The sequence below is a fragment of the Annulohypoxylon maeteangense genome (assembly GCF_022496945.1).
Source record: "Annulohypoxylon maeteangense strain CBS 123835 unplaced genomic scaffold GGS22scaffold_20, whole genome shotgun sequence".
NCBI classification, from domain to species: domain Eukaryota; kingdom Fungi; phylum Ascomycota; class Sordariomycetes; order Xylariales; family Hypoxylaceae; genus Annulohypoxylon; species Annulohypoxylon maeteangense.
This window is the reverse complement of record NW_025953267.1, coordinates 491,480-509,301: the sequence shown is the minus strand read 5'-3', so window position 1 is coordinate 509,301 and position 17,822 is coordinate 491,480. Positions and strand designations below refer to the sequence as shown.

The 17,822-nt window shown below is 48.1% G+C and overlaps 6 protein-coding genes across 6 annotated transcripts; 3 read left to right on the top strand and 3 right to left on the bottom strand.

The window, feature by feature from the left end:
* The first annotated feature begins 1,186 nt into the window (after positions 1-1,186).
* GGS22DRAFT_73885 (uncharacterized protein) lies at positions 1,187-2,962 on the top strand. Its single transcript, XM_047967965.1, has 2 exons — positions 1,187-1,588; positions 1,661-2,962. The coding sequence occupies exons 1-2, from the start codon at positions 1,469-1,471 to the stop codon at positions 2,885-2,887; spliced, it is 1,347 nt and encodes a 448-aa protein (XP_047815183.1). The 5' UTR covers positions 1,187-1,468; the 3' UTR covers positions 2,888-2,962.
* A 1,357-nt stretch (positions 2,963-4,319) lies between these two features.
* GGS22DRAFT_172974 (MFS general substrate transporter) lies at positions 4,320-6,360 on the top strand. The gene is made up of 2 exons (XM_047962852.1): positions 4,320-4,794; positions 4,921-6,360. Exons 1-2 carry the CDS (start codon positions 4,634-4,636, stop codon positions 6,131-6,133), a joined length of 1,374 nt encoding a protein of 457 aa, XP_047815182.1. The 5' UTR covers positions 4,320-4,633; the 3' UTR covers positions 6,134-6,360.
* A 532-nt stretch (positions 6,361-6,892) lies between these two features.
* GGS22DRAFT_73877 (putative benzoquinone reductase) lies at positions 6,893-7,981 on the bottom strand. The gene is made up of 3 exons (XM_047967964.1): positions 7,796-7,981; positions 7,478-7,563; positions 6,893-7,426 (listed from the first exon to the last, which is right to left on the bottom strand). The coding sequence occupies exons 1-3, from the start codon at positions 7,820-7,822 to the stop codon at positions 6,916-6,918; spliced, it is 624 nt and encodes a 207-aa protein (XP_047815181.1). The 5' UTR covers positions 7,823-7,981; the 3' UTR covers positions 6,893-6,915.
* A 1,792-nt stretch (positions 7,982-9,773) lies between these two features.
* Positions 9,774-11,375, bottom strand: GGS22DRAFT_197068 (PLP-dependent transferase). The gene is made up of 2 exons (XM_047965932.1): positions 10,732-11,375; positions 9,774-10,671 (listed from the first exon to the last, which is right to left on the bottom strand). Exons 1-2 carry the CDS (start codon positions 11,236-11,238, stop codon positions 9,955-9,957), a joined length of 1,224 nt encoding a protein of 407 aa, XP_047815180.1. The 5' UTR covers positions 11,239-11,375; the 3' UTR covers positions 9,774-9,954.
* Positions 11,376-12,675: 1,300 nt separating this feature from the next.
* On the top strand, positions 12,676-16,470 carry GGS22DRAFT_73865 (uncharacterized protein). Its single transcript, XM_047967963.1, has 4 exons — positions 12,676-13,018; positions 13,081-13,193; positions 13,250-13,540; positions 13,593-16,470. The coding sequence occupies exons 1-4, from the start codon at positions 12,852-12,854 to the stop codon at positions 16,265-16,267; spliced, it is 3,246 nt and encodes a 1,081-aa protein (XP_047815179.1). The 5' UTR covers positions 12,676-12,851; the 3' UTR covers positions 16,268-16,470.
* On the bottom strand, positions 16,471-17,822 carry GGS22DRAFT_73862 (uncharacterized protein). The gene has a single exon (XM_047967962.1). The coding sequence runs from the start codon at positions 17,598-17,600 to the stop codon at positions 16,674-16,676; it is 927 nt and encodes a 308-aa protein (XP_047815178.1). The 5' UTR covers positions 17,601-17,822; the 3' UTR covers positions 16,471-16,673.

Here is a 17,822-nt window from a genome sequence, read left to right as displayed (position 1 = left end):
CAGAGCAGGTAGCGAGCGACATTTCTCTCGGATTCATAAATCAGCTTATTATCGCTGAAAATCTTGTCGAGAATGAAACATCCCGTATTGATTTTCTATGTCGATATTGCGCGAATACCTAGGCATTCATGCTACCTCGAGAAACACTATAATAGTGGTTATGTCAGCCATCTCCTTTCTTGATCTCCTTCTAAAAGAGAACTAGGGAGAGCAAGGATACTCGAACTGTCGGGTATTGCATAGGGTTATGGTTAGCTTGCTGTCTTGAGAGCTAGGGAACCTGGTTTAGGCGGAAGGATTGAAGAATCAACCAGCCTCAACGGGGCTTACGACACCCGGGCTTTTCGTGCCTATCCGGGGAGAAGTGCCTAATCCGAGTTTTGCTGATCTCATCGTACTATGATGTAAGTACCTGAACGGCAAGAATTGTGTATATAGATACTAGGTACTCTGAAGATGAAGATACCATGAAAATGTTGAAGGTGGATGAAAGCAAAAGTTAAATATCGAAACCCTCAGCTATTAACTATCAGTCCTTATCAAATGGAAGAAACGGCACTGGGTAATTGTTCAGGTAGGTACGACGTAAAATCTGACATCTTTGATCGGCAATCCACGAATGGAATGGTCGAGGCTGCCTTAATATACCCTTGCCCACGCAGTACCTGTTGCCCTATACCTGCATTAGAATGGTGTAGCTTTTACAGCCAGCACCTGCCGGCCTTTGATGTAGGTATTCGTTTTCTCCCCCACTCCGCCTCTTTCTCACCCGCGACCCGCAAACCTTCGACCTTCCCGTCCACTTCTTCCAACTTCTCCCATCACCATCTTCATGGTCTAGTTGCATTGTGGTGTATTATCTCATCGTCGATTTGGAATTGTATTCCTTTTATCCTGACATAAAACATCTTCACCTCATTAAGCGCTTATCAGCTACAGCTAAGCTCGAGGCGCATACCAATCACGCGATCCACTCATTAACAACTCATCCATATTCGTCCGGTCCTCTCGGAGCTTGAATTGCGGACTACATAGCATTTTCATTGAACTCTTCATTAGAGTTAACCTACTATAGTGTCTTCGGACATCGAAGCACTAGATCAAAGCTAGCAAAATTGACAGCTCTTTATCTAATATCTACCACACCCTAAGACTATACGACGAGTTCCGCAATATTTGGAAGGTTGCGATCATCTCGACGTTTATATATACCTTCCTCACTACTCCGTCTTGTGTCCATCTAATCCACTACCGAGAAAATCGAGTTTCTATAATTGTTATTATCACAGCAGTCAACCACTTTCATTCGATCCAACATATTATATATCATCAGTTTGTCGCAGTTGCCATGTGCACGGCGCTTAACCAGAGATAGCATCAGGTTTGTCGCCACTAGCCTGTGAGACCGGGTCTTGTTCCCGACGGTGTCGCAATACACTACACTCTAGTCACTCGTTCATATTTCACTATGTTACTCCCACTTCATATTCCCGTTCCTCTCCGACCTTCCCCAAGAGACAATTCCCTCATCTATGAGAAATTGATGCCCAGAGATGGAGGTGCGCCTCCATCAAATACAATATTCATTGTAAGCCTATCATCCCCAAGTCCTAAATAGCTTCATCTTGTCCTACAAATCGAAGCCTAATATAAGCTATAGGTTGTTGGAATCATTGCTGCCGTACTAGTGTTTATTATCTTGGTGTATTGCTTCACGCGCTATAAGTTGAGGGGAGGTTCAAAACGCGGCAAATACAAGCAAACTCCCGACGTCGAATCTACCGACTCTCGCAGTGGGAGAAGACGAGATGGCCTATCGGCTTCCAACGCCTCGGGGACGGAAGGCAATCGGAATAGTGCGGTGTCCCAAATAGATAGGAATACGTCCATTCGATCCATCATGACCCTTCCAGCGTACCGAACAAAGGCGAATGAAAACGAGCAAGTCATAGGCCGCGAAGGAGAGCGCGATGGGGTCGACGTCGTTGTAGAGTGTCCCACTGACGAGGACTTGGAGAACATGCGAGAGGAAGAGATGGAGACCCTATTTCAAATACGATTAGCAAGGAGAACGCAGCGCACTGAGCGGGAAGAACGACACCGATTGACTACCGAGGCAAGGGCTCGCGGAGATTCGGTGGCATTGAGCGAGCTACGAGCCCAGAGGCGAGCCGCGCACGAAGACACTACTGTGGAGGAGTTGCGTGATACATACGGGCAGGCCAAGGACCGACGGCAACGTGCAGTCTCTAGCGTGAGTTATCACGAGCTCGGTGTAGCTCAGCTTAATGGTACGAGGGTCCGCGCAGGCAGTCATGGTAGCGAGGGAGTAGGATTGTTGTCAGACGCCGCCAGCATCGCCGTATCGACGCGATCCCCTTCCGCACAATCACATCGTCGCGACCGAAGCGCTAGTTCCGTCTTAAGTCTCGATAGTGATTTTCCGTCTCCGGGGTTAAGGTCTGCGACATCGACGCCTAGGCCAGGAAGCAATCATACTCGCGCCGGTTCAAGCCCAGAAATAATCACTGAGGCTGACTTAGGTGATTCTGACATGCCTCCTCCAGACTATGAAGATGTTAGTTTGGACGATGTTAGATCAGGAGCTACGACTCCGATGTTTAACGAACCTCCCCCTGTCTACACGGACCCAGCAAGCGGACGTGAACGAAGATTGAGCGCACAGACCGAAGACATGGTAGAGAGGGTAATAGAGGGCGGTGACCTTTCAACCACAACCACAAATGATTCGCATGATGAACACTCAACAAAGAGGACCCCGAGAGGAGTAGGCGGAGCTCCGCAGTTGCCCAGCTTGCGAATTGGAAGATTACCACAAATTGTTATCGAACCTTCGACTGCGCATCCCAACGAATCGAGCCATTAAGCACATACTTTTTCTAACCCCCAGACAAGGAGGACCCATATAATTGCATGTGCCTCTTGCTAAGAGCGGCGCAAACTCGACGAGCCAACGTTGCAGCCCTGCATGATCATCTTGAACACGCTATCCAAAGAGTCACATTGCTCACGAGGTTATAACACGACTATTTGATTGGTCGAAAATATCAATTGTGCGATATTTAGAAGGCTTGATGTTGCAGAAAATCCAGGTATTACGTAGCAACATATGAATGGGACGAATTGACGGAGACGAAAACCCGGGAGGTAATTGAAGTAATGTGGACGGACGGTATTCTGTATCATATCTGCAAGGCGTCTTGGTGTTGCAAGTTCGTTTAGGGCTTAAGAGGATGAGGGATCCCAGTGAGGAATTTTCCTCAGTGAGCTTACTATCTCATATGCTAAACTTATGGGATATACAGCCTGAGGCATAGCTACGATATATATACCATTTATTGATTATAGTTCTTACTCAAACTCGCATGTCTTTGTATCCTTCTTTCTTACTATCTTCCTAGTACCCTTATTAACAAAGCTTGCCATTCTTCACTTGCTATCCCCGAGACTTATCGGAACTTATACGGATTGCACGGATAAGATATGTTAGTCAGGTATCCGGTGGACGTCGAATGACCGGTAGGATCCAACTCGACTCGGCTCGGGACCTATCATAAATCAAACAAGACGGGGGTTGGCCTCATTGGCTGTCAGCGAATGAGTGGTCCTTGATTTGTTGTTGTAGGATGTGTAGCACAGGGAACTCGCAGTGATGTATAGGGGTAGAAGTACGACTTTAATATCGCCTGATCTCTCTCAGCTATCCAGGGCGAAACCCTCTATATATATATATATAGATATATACGCATCTGCCTTATTATGACCCAATAGGGGTCATTGTGACTTATCTCCTGGCATCGACCGATGAATCAGGCTGTCGTCGGATAGGCGTGTTCATGCTCTTCTCTTGTTGAGTGGTTGCATCCGACGAAACCGATGAATATAATAGACGCATAGGTATGGTAAGTTTTTTTTTCGAGTCCTACTTCATTTACAGGATGGGTAGTAGTTGTCTGAAGCTTTCGCTTCCGGCTCCTTACCGTCTTACCAGCCAGTTGGATTTACTCCACTCAGCCAATCCAAGGTAAGGAATGCATATTGTGATATAATCAGTAATCCTTCCCATATCGTGCCTCGGTACCTAGATAAGTAATTAATTGCGGCACAAGGGCCTCGTCTTGCACCATTAATAGCCCTACGCTTAATTTGGGTAACAGGGAATATACATAATACGTACCTACATTGGAGGTAGTAATAGATAATTATTAATCCATCCTACTTAGCATAGGTATCCAGCTTGTCCCGCTTAGGTAGGTGTTAAATAGTAACCCGTCCCCTGCTTTTTTTTCGCCGGTCCTGGCAAGAAAATTTAGAGTATTCGTTTATGCTGTGGATGCGTTATTACTTTTGAATACGAGTACATATTTCAACCTTATCTCTGTAGATTTCTAAAACGAAAAACGTTATTACTTGCTTCGTGTCGCTACGTTAAGAAGTCAAGGTCGTCGTCGATCACCCGCGCGGGAACTAACAATCCCCTAACCTAGGAACCTCAAGTGCGCATGCGGAGAAGCCAGGGTAAAATAAGCGCCTAGGCCAAGATCTATTGATCATTACAACGCCGTAAGAAGAGTCAAATAAGTTTTAGTCCGCCCACGATTTGACTGCCATCATGGTAGAAAAGGAGAAAGAAAGTGATAGCGATGTGGGTGTACTTAGCGGCGGTGAAGACTACTTTGAGGGATCCGTCGACCGCACCGAAGATGTTTCCGATTCTCAGGGGACATATACGCCGGCGCCGATTGGACCGCCCAAACCCGTCGAAGTTCCGGAGTACGTATATCCGCCTGTGATGACATCAATTCACCTACAATATTCGATATCGCCACCCATTCTTCTAAACATTCACCCCCTACTCACCCAATTGAAAAAGAACAATCCATACTAACCCGTTAACAGCGGCGGTCTCGACGCATGGCTCCAAGTCTTCGGCGCCTTCGTCATCATGATAACAACATGGGGCCTCATAAACTCCTTCGGAGTCTACCAAACCTACTACGAGACAGACCTCCTCAGAACCAACACCTCCTCCGACATCTCCTGGATCGGCTCCCTGCAAGGCGCCCTCCTCATGATCGGCGGCATCATCTCCGGCCCCTTCTTCGACGCCGGCCACTTCCACGCCCTCACCATCTCCGGTCTCTTCCTCGTCATCTTCGGGCTCTTCATGACCAGCCTCTGCGCAACATACTGGCAAGTCCTCCTCGCGCAAGGCATCTGCGTCGGTCTAGGCTGCGGCCTGCTCTTCCTCCCCTCCGCCGCCATCCTAAGCCAGTACTTCGCCCGCCGCCGCGCCCTCGCCCTCGGCGTCCAGAGTACCGGCTCCCCCATCGGCGGCATCATCTTCCCCATCATCTTCAGCCACCTGCAGCCCCGCATCGGCTTCGGCTGGGCTACCCGCGTCATCGCGTTCATCCTCCTCGCACTCGCCGTCGTGCCCCTTATCTTCATGCGTCCTCGCGTTCCGCCGCCGAGCCATAAACGCGCTTTTATCGATCGCGATGCGTTGAAAGAGGCCCCGTTTTTGGCGTTCGCGGCATCGGGCGTCGGCGCGTTTTTGGGACTGTATGTGCCGTTTTTTTATATCCAGTTGTATAGTTTGAGGTTCGGGATTGCGGACGAGCAGATGAGCGCGTATCTTGTTACGCTGCTGAACGCGGGGAGTGTTTTTGGTCGTATCTTGCCGAATTTTGTGGCGGATTATGCGGGGAGTATGAATATGCTCGCTGCGACTACGCTCGGCGCGAGTATTCTCGCGTTTGGGTGGTTCGGGGTTAAAGATTTGGGTGGTACGGTTGTGTTTGCGGTGCTGTTCGGCTTTTTTAATGGGGGTGTTACGAGCTTGCCTCCTAGTGCGATCGTGAGCTTGACGCCGGATATGAGTCGGCTTGGGACGCGGATGGGGATGTTGTTTGCGGTTGTTGGGGTTGCTGTGTTGGTTGGGACGCCCATTGCGGGTGCGATTTTGAGGGATCCGGAGGACGCGGGGAGGTGGAAGGGGTTGATTGGGTTTGCGGCCGCGACGATGTTTTATGGTGGTGTCGGGTTTGGGGTCACGGAGCTGTTGCGTTTGAGAGAGAAGAGAAAGAAGGGGAAGGCGGAAGCGAATTAGGGGCTGGGTGTGAGTGAAAGGGTTGCCCAGGTGGTGATGTGGGAAGATGAAGTGTGTTACGATATAATGCTTTTGATGGCATGACTGCATGGAAAGTTGAATAGGTAGGTACCTAGTAGGTATGGGAAAACATGGATACAATACACATAGATTCATGTATATGAACTGGATAGTTGGTTATTTACGCTTGCATCTAGACGGAGGATAATTGATTGACAACGAAACTGCTTTTTTTCGTGTCCTCGCCTCAAGTTCTGCACACGAGATGATTCTGTATATTTCGTTCTTGTATGCTACTATCTGCAAGGCTTACTAGGTACCAACCTAGGGAGTAGCCAATGCTCTAACGTCATTGTTTGACTGGGTCTTTCTTGTTGTCATATTGGAGGCTCAAAGGGATTACTGAGATTACAGACCGATCGTGGGTGAACCTCTGGGCTGCATGTCATGTCAGCACTATAATGCAGGTCCTAACCCAAGTAGGAATCTAAGGACGGTCTTAGATGATGAAATATGTCGGACTTCCGCAGAGATTGACGGATAGCTCATCAAGCCATATACATCGCGATATCGAGGCGACGAATTGGAAGTTGGGTAAAGGTTCATTTTAAAATTTCATTAGTTTAACTGGTTTAGTCTATCTTATAGAATGTCATTCACATTATCACACATTTCGTGGGTAATCCGCAAGGGCCTTCACTCTTCTCTTTCTTCTTCTGTCCTTCTGCGGGAGTAGCAGGGGTTGCCTGCGGTTCTGTCTCCTTCTTCTCGCCACCATGCAGTCATGCGGAGCCGGAGGCGAATTTAGCAACGGTCTTGTAGAACTCAGTACCCTGGATCTCAGCAATGGAAAGCTCCTTCTCGGTAGGCTGTCGCGAACCGTCACCAGCAGCGAAGGTACCAGCACCCCACGGGCCACCGCCGTGGACCTCAGAAAGATCGGTTAGGGTACCGAAGGCCTTAGCGTAGCCGAAAGGTACGTAGATGATACCGTGGTGGGCGAAAGTGGACATGGCAGCCAATGCGGTCGACTCCTGACCACCCCCTAAGGAGGCAGTGGAGATGAATAGACCTGCGAGCTTGCCATGGAAGGCACCGCTTTGCCATTGCTTGCCCGTCTTGTCCCACCACACGCGCCACTGAGCGGGGAAGTTTCCGTATCGTGTTGGGATTCCGAGAAGAAAGCCGTCGTAGGATTCAAGGGTAGCCGGGTCCTCTAGAACAGGGACGTCGGCAGCCGGACCCGGAGCGTACATCTTAGCTAAGACATCCTTAGGGAGAGTCTCAGGGATCCTAGTTCATCGTTAGCAATTATAAGTTAAGAAACAGGAGCGATAGTCATACTGGAAGATATCGGCAGTGCCGCCAGCCTTCTCAATACCAGCCTTCTCGGCCTCGGCTAGCTTGCGGACATGACCGTAAGTGGAGTACTAAAGACGAGTGTCAGTTAACCTTCAACCCAGTCAGGCCATGGCTCGTGACTAGTCCAAGTCACGCCACTGTTTCAGTACGAGAAGTATAATATTTCTGCATGTTTCGGTGCTCAGGTCTTAGCTGAGGGGTAAGGCTTGACGTGTATAATGTATAAGCTCTTCCCCTTTTCTATCCCCGCACGTTCCTCGTATAGGTAATTGGATGGGAGATAGGAGAATAGAGACTTACATAGACAATGGCGATCTTAGGAGCCATTATGAATGAAGGAGATCAGGGGTATCTGGTTGCTGTGCTTGATATGAAAGAGACGAATAGATATTTTGGTATATATAGCAAGTCTGGTGATAGGGTATGGTGTGATGTGTTTAGTGACAGAGCAGGATAGAAATACAAAGGTTAACAGTGGAATGTTGTTGACTTTATACTCGAAGCTACCCCTAGCTGCCCTAGGTACCTTATGTTCATGACAACATGATAGACAATAGCCGCTAACAGACGCCGTTGCTCGAGGGGTGGGGATGGCGTGCTTCATCTCTGCTTACCTTTCTCTTCTAACCATATTATTAAGTCTCCATGTATGTACATGTAATAATGCATGTCACAACCAAGACGATCCTACCGGCATTGGACTTTGATAGTTCGATCTCGTTCCTCGTTCCCTCCTCATTTTTCCAGACCCATCTAAGAAAGTCTCGTTACAAGCTCCACCCCTCCAAGAGGTCAGCTCTCCTGCCGAGCTTGCATGATAGATACCGTAGCGGCGTAGCTTGCAGAGTAGTAACGCGCCGCATCTCGAAGCGGTAGCTCTGCCGGTTTTACGTATATTGGCAATGCATAGGCGGCACCGATGCGATTTAGTTGGTAACACGATCGCAAATTGGAAAAGCTTGGTATGGTTTGTTGTGCTTAGTTGCAGATTACTCAGTCTTGACAATTGGAAAAAGGGAAAAGGGAAAATAGGAAAAATATTCCCGTTAATAGAGTTTCCCCACATCTAAAATAAGGTGTTGTACCTGTACCTCCTCTGCAGTAGTCGTTACGAGCGTTGATATTGTACAAAACTTGTCCATGTAACATTGAAATAAAGTAAACTTAACCTCTAATACTATATCTGTATCAATTACTTCGATACCAAGCTATACCTTACAACCTTCAACAACAATTGTACATCAAATAGATACATAATGTACATTCAGGTACGGTACAATACCCAACCTGCGGCCCCATCCGCCGAGCGGCGAACCAGCTCCAATTCCGGTAAACCTTCTTTTTAAGCTTCCCCAATGCGGGATGATGAAATAGCTGATTAATGGCTTACATGAACTCTCGCGTAATGTTTATGAGAAGTTTGAGAAGTCTGGAATCAAACTAGCCCCATCATTGTATGGACCAAATTGTGGACTCTCAGCTAAATAAACAGATAGCTCCTTATTAGATTCAAGAAGGTACTCCGGAACGAGTGAGGATAGGCAAGGGACTCGTATCATCTATCCGAGGGATGTTTTGTCGTCTTTGACAAAGCAAACGCATACCACATCTCGGGTTTCCACCCGGTCTATAGTGGATCAAGCCTACAGTCAGCACCATCTAAGCGTTGATAACAATCCAATAATCAGCTAATCTTCCCCCATCTCCCCGCAGAGCACCCAGGCATCCTGCAGCCGGCGATCCATAATGTTACAGTGCCGCATGTACCTGCAGTTTGACATCCTCATCTTGGTTTTTCATCTGCTAGCTCAGCTCTTCTCTCCTACAGATGTCTCGGATAAGTACTTAATATATTCTAGCATCACCCACATTATCTCAGGTACCTAACTGGTTGAGGAAACAAATTCTACTCCAAGAGTTGCGTATAATACACCAACGTTAAAGTGAATGCCCGACAAATCACTTTCGTGACGCCATACTCGACTAATCATATAGAAGTCGGACGTTGCTCATCTTAGCAAATTAAGCTTATTGGATCGCATCGATCCTGTAGCAGTGCAGATAGACATCCTCCCTCCTACCCGGTACCGGGTACTACTACAACTCGGAGGGTCCTAGTTCTGCGTCTGACAGAAACCCGAGCGCGGCAGTTTAATATCTACGGTAAACGGCAGTCGAGATTCCGAGAAGACGGCGTTGTATTCTTGGCATTGTCACTTTCTTACCAACAGAACGACTTAAAAAAGAATTCACCTGATATATGATTTCTTGGGACGTCAGATTGCTGAGATAGCTTATGGCGCATTCATATTCCCATAAAAGAGATTGTGAGTTACACAAATCATGGGTTGCATCATTGATATACACAATTAAGCTCTACTTGTTGGGGTGAACACTTAACTTTCAACGCGAGACCAAATCTATGATTTCGATCAATTCTCAGGGGACTGGAATATTCATCATTTAAGATAATCGGTAATATATCCACCAAGCTCCTCTAACGCCTGACGGAGCACCTCCGTCTCGCTCACATACCCTATGCGAACAGTTCCGTCAAAGGAGGAGGTTTGGCCATGTCCGAAACATCGCGACCCCGGCAAAAACATAACTTTGGTCTTCTCCAAGACGTCTTTGCAGAACTGCTCATCGTCGACTGGCGTTCCATCTTTGTTCCTGAACCGCACAAGTGCCGTCGTACCTGCTGTCGGCTTCACCCAGGTGCATGTGTTTGAATGCTCTGCTACGAATTGCTCGAGTATCTTAAGGTTGCTCCTGGCCAGAGACATGTTTCGCGCTATGAGCTGCGGTCGTACAGAGGCGCTTAATGCGTATCGCGCTATCTGGTCGTCTAGCTGTGACACGCTAATAGTGGTGTAATCCCGGGCTGATGCGACAGCCTGGATAATGGATGGGTCTCGTGATGCGATCCAACCGACCCGAATACCGGCTAATGCCCAGGCCTTGGACATGGAGCTCGTGGCTACGGTCTTAGGATAGCCCATTGAGATGGCTGATAACGGTATCTTATCTGGTTCGATGCTGTGGAAGAGTGGTCTGTAAACTTCGTCTGAAAATACGATGATGTCATGCTTTCGGGCAATTCTGATGATCTCTGACAGCACTTCCTTTGGTATCGTCACTCCTGTTGGGTTATTGGGATTGTTGATAACAATCATCTGAATTAACTAGTTAGAATAGAGGGTGTAGTTAGGAGAATGCCTAGGCACGTTGCATGCCTTTGTATTACTCTTGATTAGAGACTCTAGCTCCGTAACATCAGGTACATAGCCATCCTCCGGCTTTAGTTTCCATAGTGAAACCGCAGCTCCTAGGGATTCGGGAATGGTATATAATTGCTGGTAGGTTGGGAACACAGATATAACGTGATCTCCTGGTCCAACTAAGCTGTAAAATACTAAGTGATTGGCAGCTATAGCACCTTGAGTGACGATGATGTTGTCTGTCGTTAGTAAAGGAGTCTGCGTGTTTGTTTTGCTCTCATCTTCGTTGTAGGTAGCTGCTATATTCCGTCGTAGTTCATCAGATCCCAGGATTGGACCGTATGTCATAGGTTTAGAAAAGTCAATAAGTTGGTGTGCATCTGCTTGTTGGTCGCTGTTGAACTGAGCTAATCGATTAATCGATATAGATGAGCAGCATGTCTCGGCGATATTGAGAACCCCCGGAGTGTTCTCATACTTGTCCATCCACTGCTCGACTTCGAATGGAGGGAGTTTCACCATGTTGAATGTGACTAGGTAGTATGTTAGGTAACCTGATAAGGGCTCGATAGTATTAAGTGTGTCGATCTAAGGGTCACAATAATATTCGAGGCAATCCACAAGGAAGGAAGTTCTTCTTCTAGATATAAGAGTCTTACGTATGGTTCGTTACATTGGAAGGGCGTGATGTGGGACTGGTAATCGCCGGAGGTCGACCGGAAGGCGTACATAAGCTATCATATACTACCCAGAAACTAGATATGCGGAGAGTGGAGATAAGTTGTATCGAACCCCTATATCCCTATCAGATGGTTATAAGGACAGCTATTTCTTGTCAATTATAGCCATCGATATCGTCAACTTGCAAGTAACGTTCAACTATGCCGGCATGAGCTGAGACATCTAAAAGAAACCAATTGAGTTCGGGTGCCAGGAGTATAGACCAATAGCTGTCTGATTATGACGACGTATAATTCAGTCATTATTAATTTATTCTGTTTATTTCGACCATCTTCCTTATGGCTTTGAAAATATCGATAAAATTGAATGATATCATTTCTGAGAGGAATAAGCCTCTCAACCTTGTTCGATCGAAAAATAGATCTAGAAAAGGTCAAGTTGTGAAATGTTCATGCTGTAAAATATACCTCTTCTAGGCTTGGAGTCTCTATTGAGTTCCAAGGTTGCCATAAAGTCTTTCTAATTGAAGAAGAAGGCAATGCATCCTTAGAAAATGATATGATATTGTTTATGATGACCTCAAGGATGGGGTTTAAACAACTTATGATGAGCATACTGCCCCTTTAATAGTAGAATTTGTTGAAATATCTCATCATTGTCCGATCTTCAATTGTACTTGAACAATGCGCGAAACTCTGATATGGCCATAAGTTGGGGACCCCATTCCGAGGCTAGTGGATGCGCTTACTATTTGGAGAAGCACTAGACCCGCTAAGCTTCTATCTAGAGCCAATTATCGTGCCACCCTGAACTTTGCTTGTACAATGTAGGACGGTCGCTGCCTACCGCTGCTAGTCCTATGTACATCCTAGGCAGGCACTGTCCATTGTCCAAAGCTCAGTGCTCATCTCCAAATCTAAATCTAATCTCTCATCTCTTCATCTTCTATCTATTACAATACAGTATCTTTCTCTTGAGAAGTCATCATCTTCCGGACTTAGATTGTGGATTTCCTACTTTCTCTTCGTTCCCACTTCTAAACTATATCCAATTTATTTTATTTACCTCGTGATTAATCCAATACGGAATCCCCATCGCTGACATCATTCACGCGGGTAGCTTGACCCAGCAACCAGCAACCAGCAGCCAGCAAGCCAGCATAAGCGTGCGTGGGCTAACCACAGCTGGTGGTGTAGGGGTGGTGCGGTCAGCAGGCCAACCGACCGACCTGAGCATCTGGGCATCTGGTCTTGACTTTTGAGTGGTTTTAGGGACCTGCAACCCGGGGCAACCTACCCGCTTTCATCTTGGAGCTCTGTCTTTCCGTGTTTCGTGTTTCGTGGGGCTTACAGTCTAATGTGCCAGCCTATCGCTGACTCCCGTCTTCCCCTTCTTAAACATACCTAGCTTGAGCTTTGGGTTGAGTGATCGCAAGCATCGATAACTCTCCTTTTATGGCATCATTCATCATGTCGCCGTCGGGGTTTCGACGCGCGGCCCTCGGTGCGCTGTCGCTGTCGCTATCATGTCTTGTCGTCGCTCAAAATAACTATACCCAAATAGATATGATGCGGGCGCAGTTGGCTCTCCTCGACGGTCGGCCAAGTGATTGTCCACCATGGTATATCAACCTCACCCTTTCGTCGCTTGGTGTTTCGCAAGCTAATAAATCATATTATCTAGCTTTAACTGTCTTCTTCCAGCCTACGAGTGTGGTCAATATTCCGAATGCAACGAATACAACGGGAAATGCGAATGCCCTGCAGGTTTTGGGGGTGACGATTGTTTCGAACCGAGTACGATTGCCTGTGATATTCCGACCTAGTCTAATGTCTCGCTAACCATGTTACAGCTTGCGGTTCGCTCGCTCGAGGTAAAGATCGACCGATAAGATCAGGTGATACTTGTGAATGTGACGAAGGTTGGACTGGAATCAACTGTAACGTCTGCACTCAGAATAACGCTTGTGATGCTCTTATGGAAACCGGCAGTGGTGGTGTCTGTTACCAGAATGGCGAGGTTGTACAGACTAACCATCAGATGTGCGGCGTTACGAACGAAAAGATCCTTACTATGCTCGATGGCAAGATTCCTGAGGCCACCTTCACTTGCGAGAAAGAAAAGGGCATCTGTGACTTCCAATGTAAGCCCAAATTTATCATGATGCGACGATTATGTTATTGACCATATACTAGTTTGGATTGACAGACTCGAATCCTTCTATTGCCACCTCGAAAGCTGTGAATCTAGCGCAGACTTTACCTCGGACCAGAACAGTACCTATTACAAGTGCCCCGATGTTAAGTGTAACTGTATCAAGGATCGTATGTTATGTGGAGCTGAAGGTTCTATCGACTTGACGGATTTTCTTCACGAAGAGGTTCACGGGCCTGCCACCTTCAGCTGCCTACAAGAGAATGGCGGTATCAATAATTGCAAATTTAAGGAGCCGTCGTTAGACTGGATGGTGGGTAATTTCTTCGGCGATGAGAGTATCGAGTTGGATTGTCGATCTGGCGAATGTCTTTACCACACGCAGGTCCCCGGCTACGAACGTCCTATTAAGAAGATCAACACGCCTTTGATTGCGGGTGTCATTGCGGGATGCTCCTTATTCCTTGTCGCTGTCGTCTTGCTTATCTGGTATCTTTCTCACCGACAGTACCGATACGGACCTATCGCCCTCGATGACTCCGATGACGAAGCTATCAAGTTGATGACCGACCATAAGCCGGCGACTTTACACTTTGAAAATGTTTCTTATGGCCTCAATGGGAAGGTTATTCTCAACGATATTAGGGGAATTGCGCATCCCGGGGAGATTACGGCCATCATGGGTGCCTCGGGTGCGGGAAAGACGAGCTTTTTGGATATCTTGGCCCGCAAGAACAAGCGCGGCCAGACGTCTGGAGACTTCTATGTTAATGGAGAAAAAGTCACTGATACCGAGTTCAAGAGCGTGGTAGGCTTTGTTGACCAAGAGGATACCATGCTTCCAACCCTGACTGTTCACGAAACGATCTTAACGAGCGCTCTCCTTCGTCTTCCCCGTGGAATGGGTCGCGCAGCTAAGGAACAGAGGGTTTATGAAGTTGAGAAGCAACTCGGTATCTATCATATCCGCGACTCCCTGATCGGATCTGAGGAAGGCAAAGGCAGAGGTATCTCCGGTGGTGAAAAGCGGCGTGTCGGTATTGCTTGCGAGCTTGTTACTAGCCCCTCGATTCTGTTCCTCGACGAACCAACCAGTGGTCTGGATGCTTTCAACGCGTTTAATGTCATCGAGTGTCTTGTGACTCTAGCAAAGACATACAAACGAACCGTCATCTTCACCATCCACCAGCCGCGCTCTAACATCGTCGCCTTGTTTGATCGCTTAATCCTTCTTGCTCAGGGAAAGACGGTATACTCCGGACCCTTCTCTCAGTGCCAAGACTATTTCGACCACATTGGGTATTCTTGTCCTCCAGGCTTCAATATCGCGGACTACCTCGTTGATCTTACGATGCATGCCGGCTCCTCTAGTGCATTCGATGATGGGTCTATTGTGAATGATGTAGCGAGCGTTGGTCCTAGTAGCATTACCGCTGTTAAGTCCATTGCACTTGCGTCTGGTGCTACTAGCATCGCTGAGGATAGTTCGGAGCCATCGTCAAGTCGGCCCCAGAATAAGCGCAAGGACTCGGTTAAGGCAAGGCAAGAACGCGAGCTCTTCACGAGGCGGAAGAATACTATCGACACTGCTGCATCTTCTGACGTCGACGAGGATATTGGATCGTATAAGTTACGGAAACAACCCGCCGGCCTCACTTTGCCACAAGTTGTCGTCGAGGACGTCCATGATCTTCCACCATCTGCGGCAACTAATCTCGATAGCCTTGTCCACTCATATGCCGAGTCTCACATTGCGGGTAACATTCACGACGAAATCGAACATGCGGTAACTACTGCTCGGGTTGCTAACGGCCATAACGGGAACGGAACTAATGGCGTACATGCTAACGGTAGCGCAATTGGTCGCGGCTACGCTCGTGTCGGTTATTTGACACAGTTTATCATCCTCTCACAGAGAACGTGGAGGAACCTTTACCGCAACCCGCTTTTAATGTTAACTCACTATGCCATTGCGATAGTCCTTGCTGTTCTCTCGGGATATCTCTTCTACGGCCTCACTGATGATATTCCCGGATTCCAAAACCGACTCGGCCTGTTCTTTTTTCTCTTGGCTCTATTCGGCTTCAGCACATTGACCAGTTTGAATGTCTTCGCTTCCGAACGCCTTCTGTTTGTCAGGGAGCGAGCAAATGGATACTACTCGCCTATCACGTATTTCCTCGCAAAGGTCCTTTTCGATATTATTCCTCTTCGAATAATTCCTCCGATTCTGATGGGAGCGATCGTATACCCCATGACAGGCCTTATACCGGATGCCCCGCATTTCTTCACGTTTATACTCGTGCTTGTCTTATTTAATATGGCTGCCGCCGCGATCTGCTTATTCATAGGCATTGTCTGCAAAGACAGCGGCGTAGCGAACCTGATAGGAAGCTTGGTCATGCTTTTCTCTCTGTTGTTTGCCGGTTTACTTCTTAATCACGACGCGATTCCCGATGCTGCTCTCTGGCTCCAGTCCTTGTCCATCTTCCACTACGGCTTTGAAGCTCTCATTGTTAATGAGGTTATCAAGCTTACTCTTGTAGATAAAAAGTATGGGCTCGATATTACGGTCCCTGGAGCGGCGATCTTGAGCTCGTTTGGTTTCAACAACAGCGCGAAATGGATGGATGTGGCCAACTTAGGTATTTTCGCCGCAGTCTTTGTGGTGTTAGCCTACGGCGCTATGCATTTCTTGCTCGTGGAGAAGCGATAAAATATGATCAGGATGGACCGAGGAATGTGTAGAATACATTGGAACCCATTGGAGCATTTGATGCACCGTTGCATTTCAACCTATCTGTTTGCATAGCTCGGTTAGTACTTGAGCTGGATTGCTCAAGGGCATATGGGATACTTGGGGCGTTCGAAGGTTAGGCATGTTCGTTAAAGTCGTCAACCATTTTATACTACAATATGATAGATGACCAATGTTTTTATACATATGATACAACTTATGGAGTTGTGTAATTTGAATCTGGTTAGGTAATGGCAACCATGTATAGTAGTTGGCAATAGTTCCGTAGGTTGTAACACAAAATTCTGTAACCGAATGTCGTGATCTAGCAACTTCCGGTCTCGACTTTGTATGCCCAACTTCTCCTTTCCCTTCCATACCCTCATCAAATTCCATCCAGCTTACCACCCGTAAGTTCCTCAGCAACCTCCTTCTGCCTCTTTAGCGTGCGCGTCTTCTCCGTCTCAAAGCTCTTCACCGCCGTGCTCGACGTCCGCGACACTTCGTTCAGCATATCCGACACCGTCTGCGGCTTGCCGTTCAAGTCCCAAATATTCCGCACCTCGAACCCACTCGCGGATAAGCCCATATTCTTCCAGTAGTCCGGCGCAAATAGCTTATTCACCTCGGCTTCCAGATCAGACTCGGTCACAATGAATGACCGTGCCTTCATATACAACTCCTGGATAGCGTCGCGGCGCCGCTCGCTCTTCTGCGCCAGCAGCGCCGTCGTGCGCTCCCGCGAGGCAAGCGCTTTCTCGAACCGTTCCGGGTCCAGGACTACCGCCGTCTCTAGCGTCCGCGGGTTAATCGACGCACGCGTCAACCTCTCGTCTTCTCGCTCCGGTGCCGCCGCCGCCGCCTGGTGTAGGGCTACTTTCGCCGCTTGCCGTTCCGCGCGCTTCTTGTCTGTCAGTTGCTTGCGCTTGAACAGCGCTCGTATGCCCACGCGCAGGTTCTCCCGTCGCGAGGCGGCCATCCGCCGTTTCCATCCTTGGATCTCGGACCGCGGCGGTTGTTGCGATTTTGCGGACGTGGGCTTCGGGGCGGATTGGGCGAGCCAAGAATTTCGCGGCTTCAGGTGGCTGTCTCGGTGCTTGAAGACTTGGCGCGGGATCGGGAGGTGTCCGCGGATAGGCTTGAGTTCGCGCAGGGCTTCGATGGATTGGTCTTGCGGTGGGTTGGGCACGTTGATGAAGAGAGGGGATTCCGGGGGGATGCGCTGTTGTGTCGAGGGTCGCGGGGCGCTGGTGGAGAGGAATCGGGTGAGGGTTCGTGGGAGGAGAGTTGGGCGGGGGAGTAGGGGCGGCATTTTTGGAGGTGGCGTGCCTACAGGCACTAATGGAGGGGAATTGAGGACCACTCAGTCAATTGAGGTTGGCGGTATTGTTCGTATATCGTTTAGTATCGTAGACAGAGCAGTTGTCTAGCTCTTAATCTTGTGTTCGATGTTGAATTCCACTTAGGAAAAGTTGCAAATGAAGAAATTCATAATGCCCCACTTTGGATAGTCTGGGGTCCAATCCGATGCGTT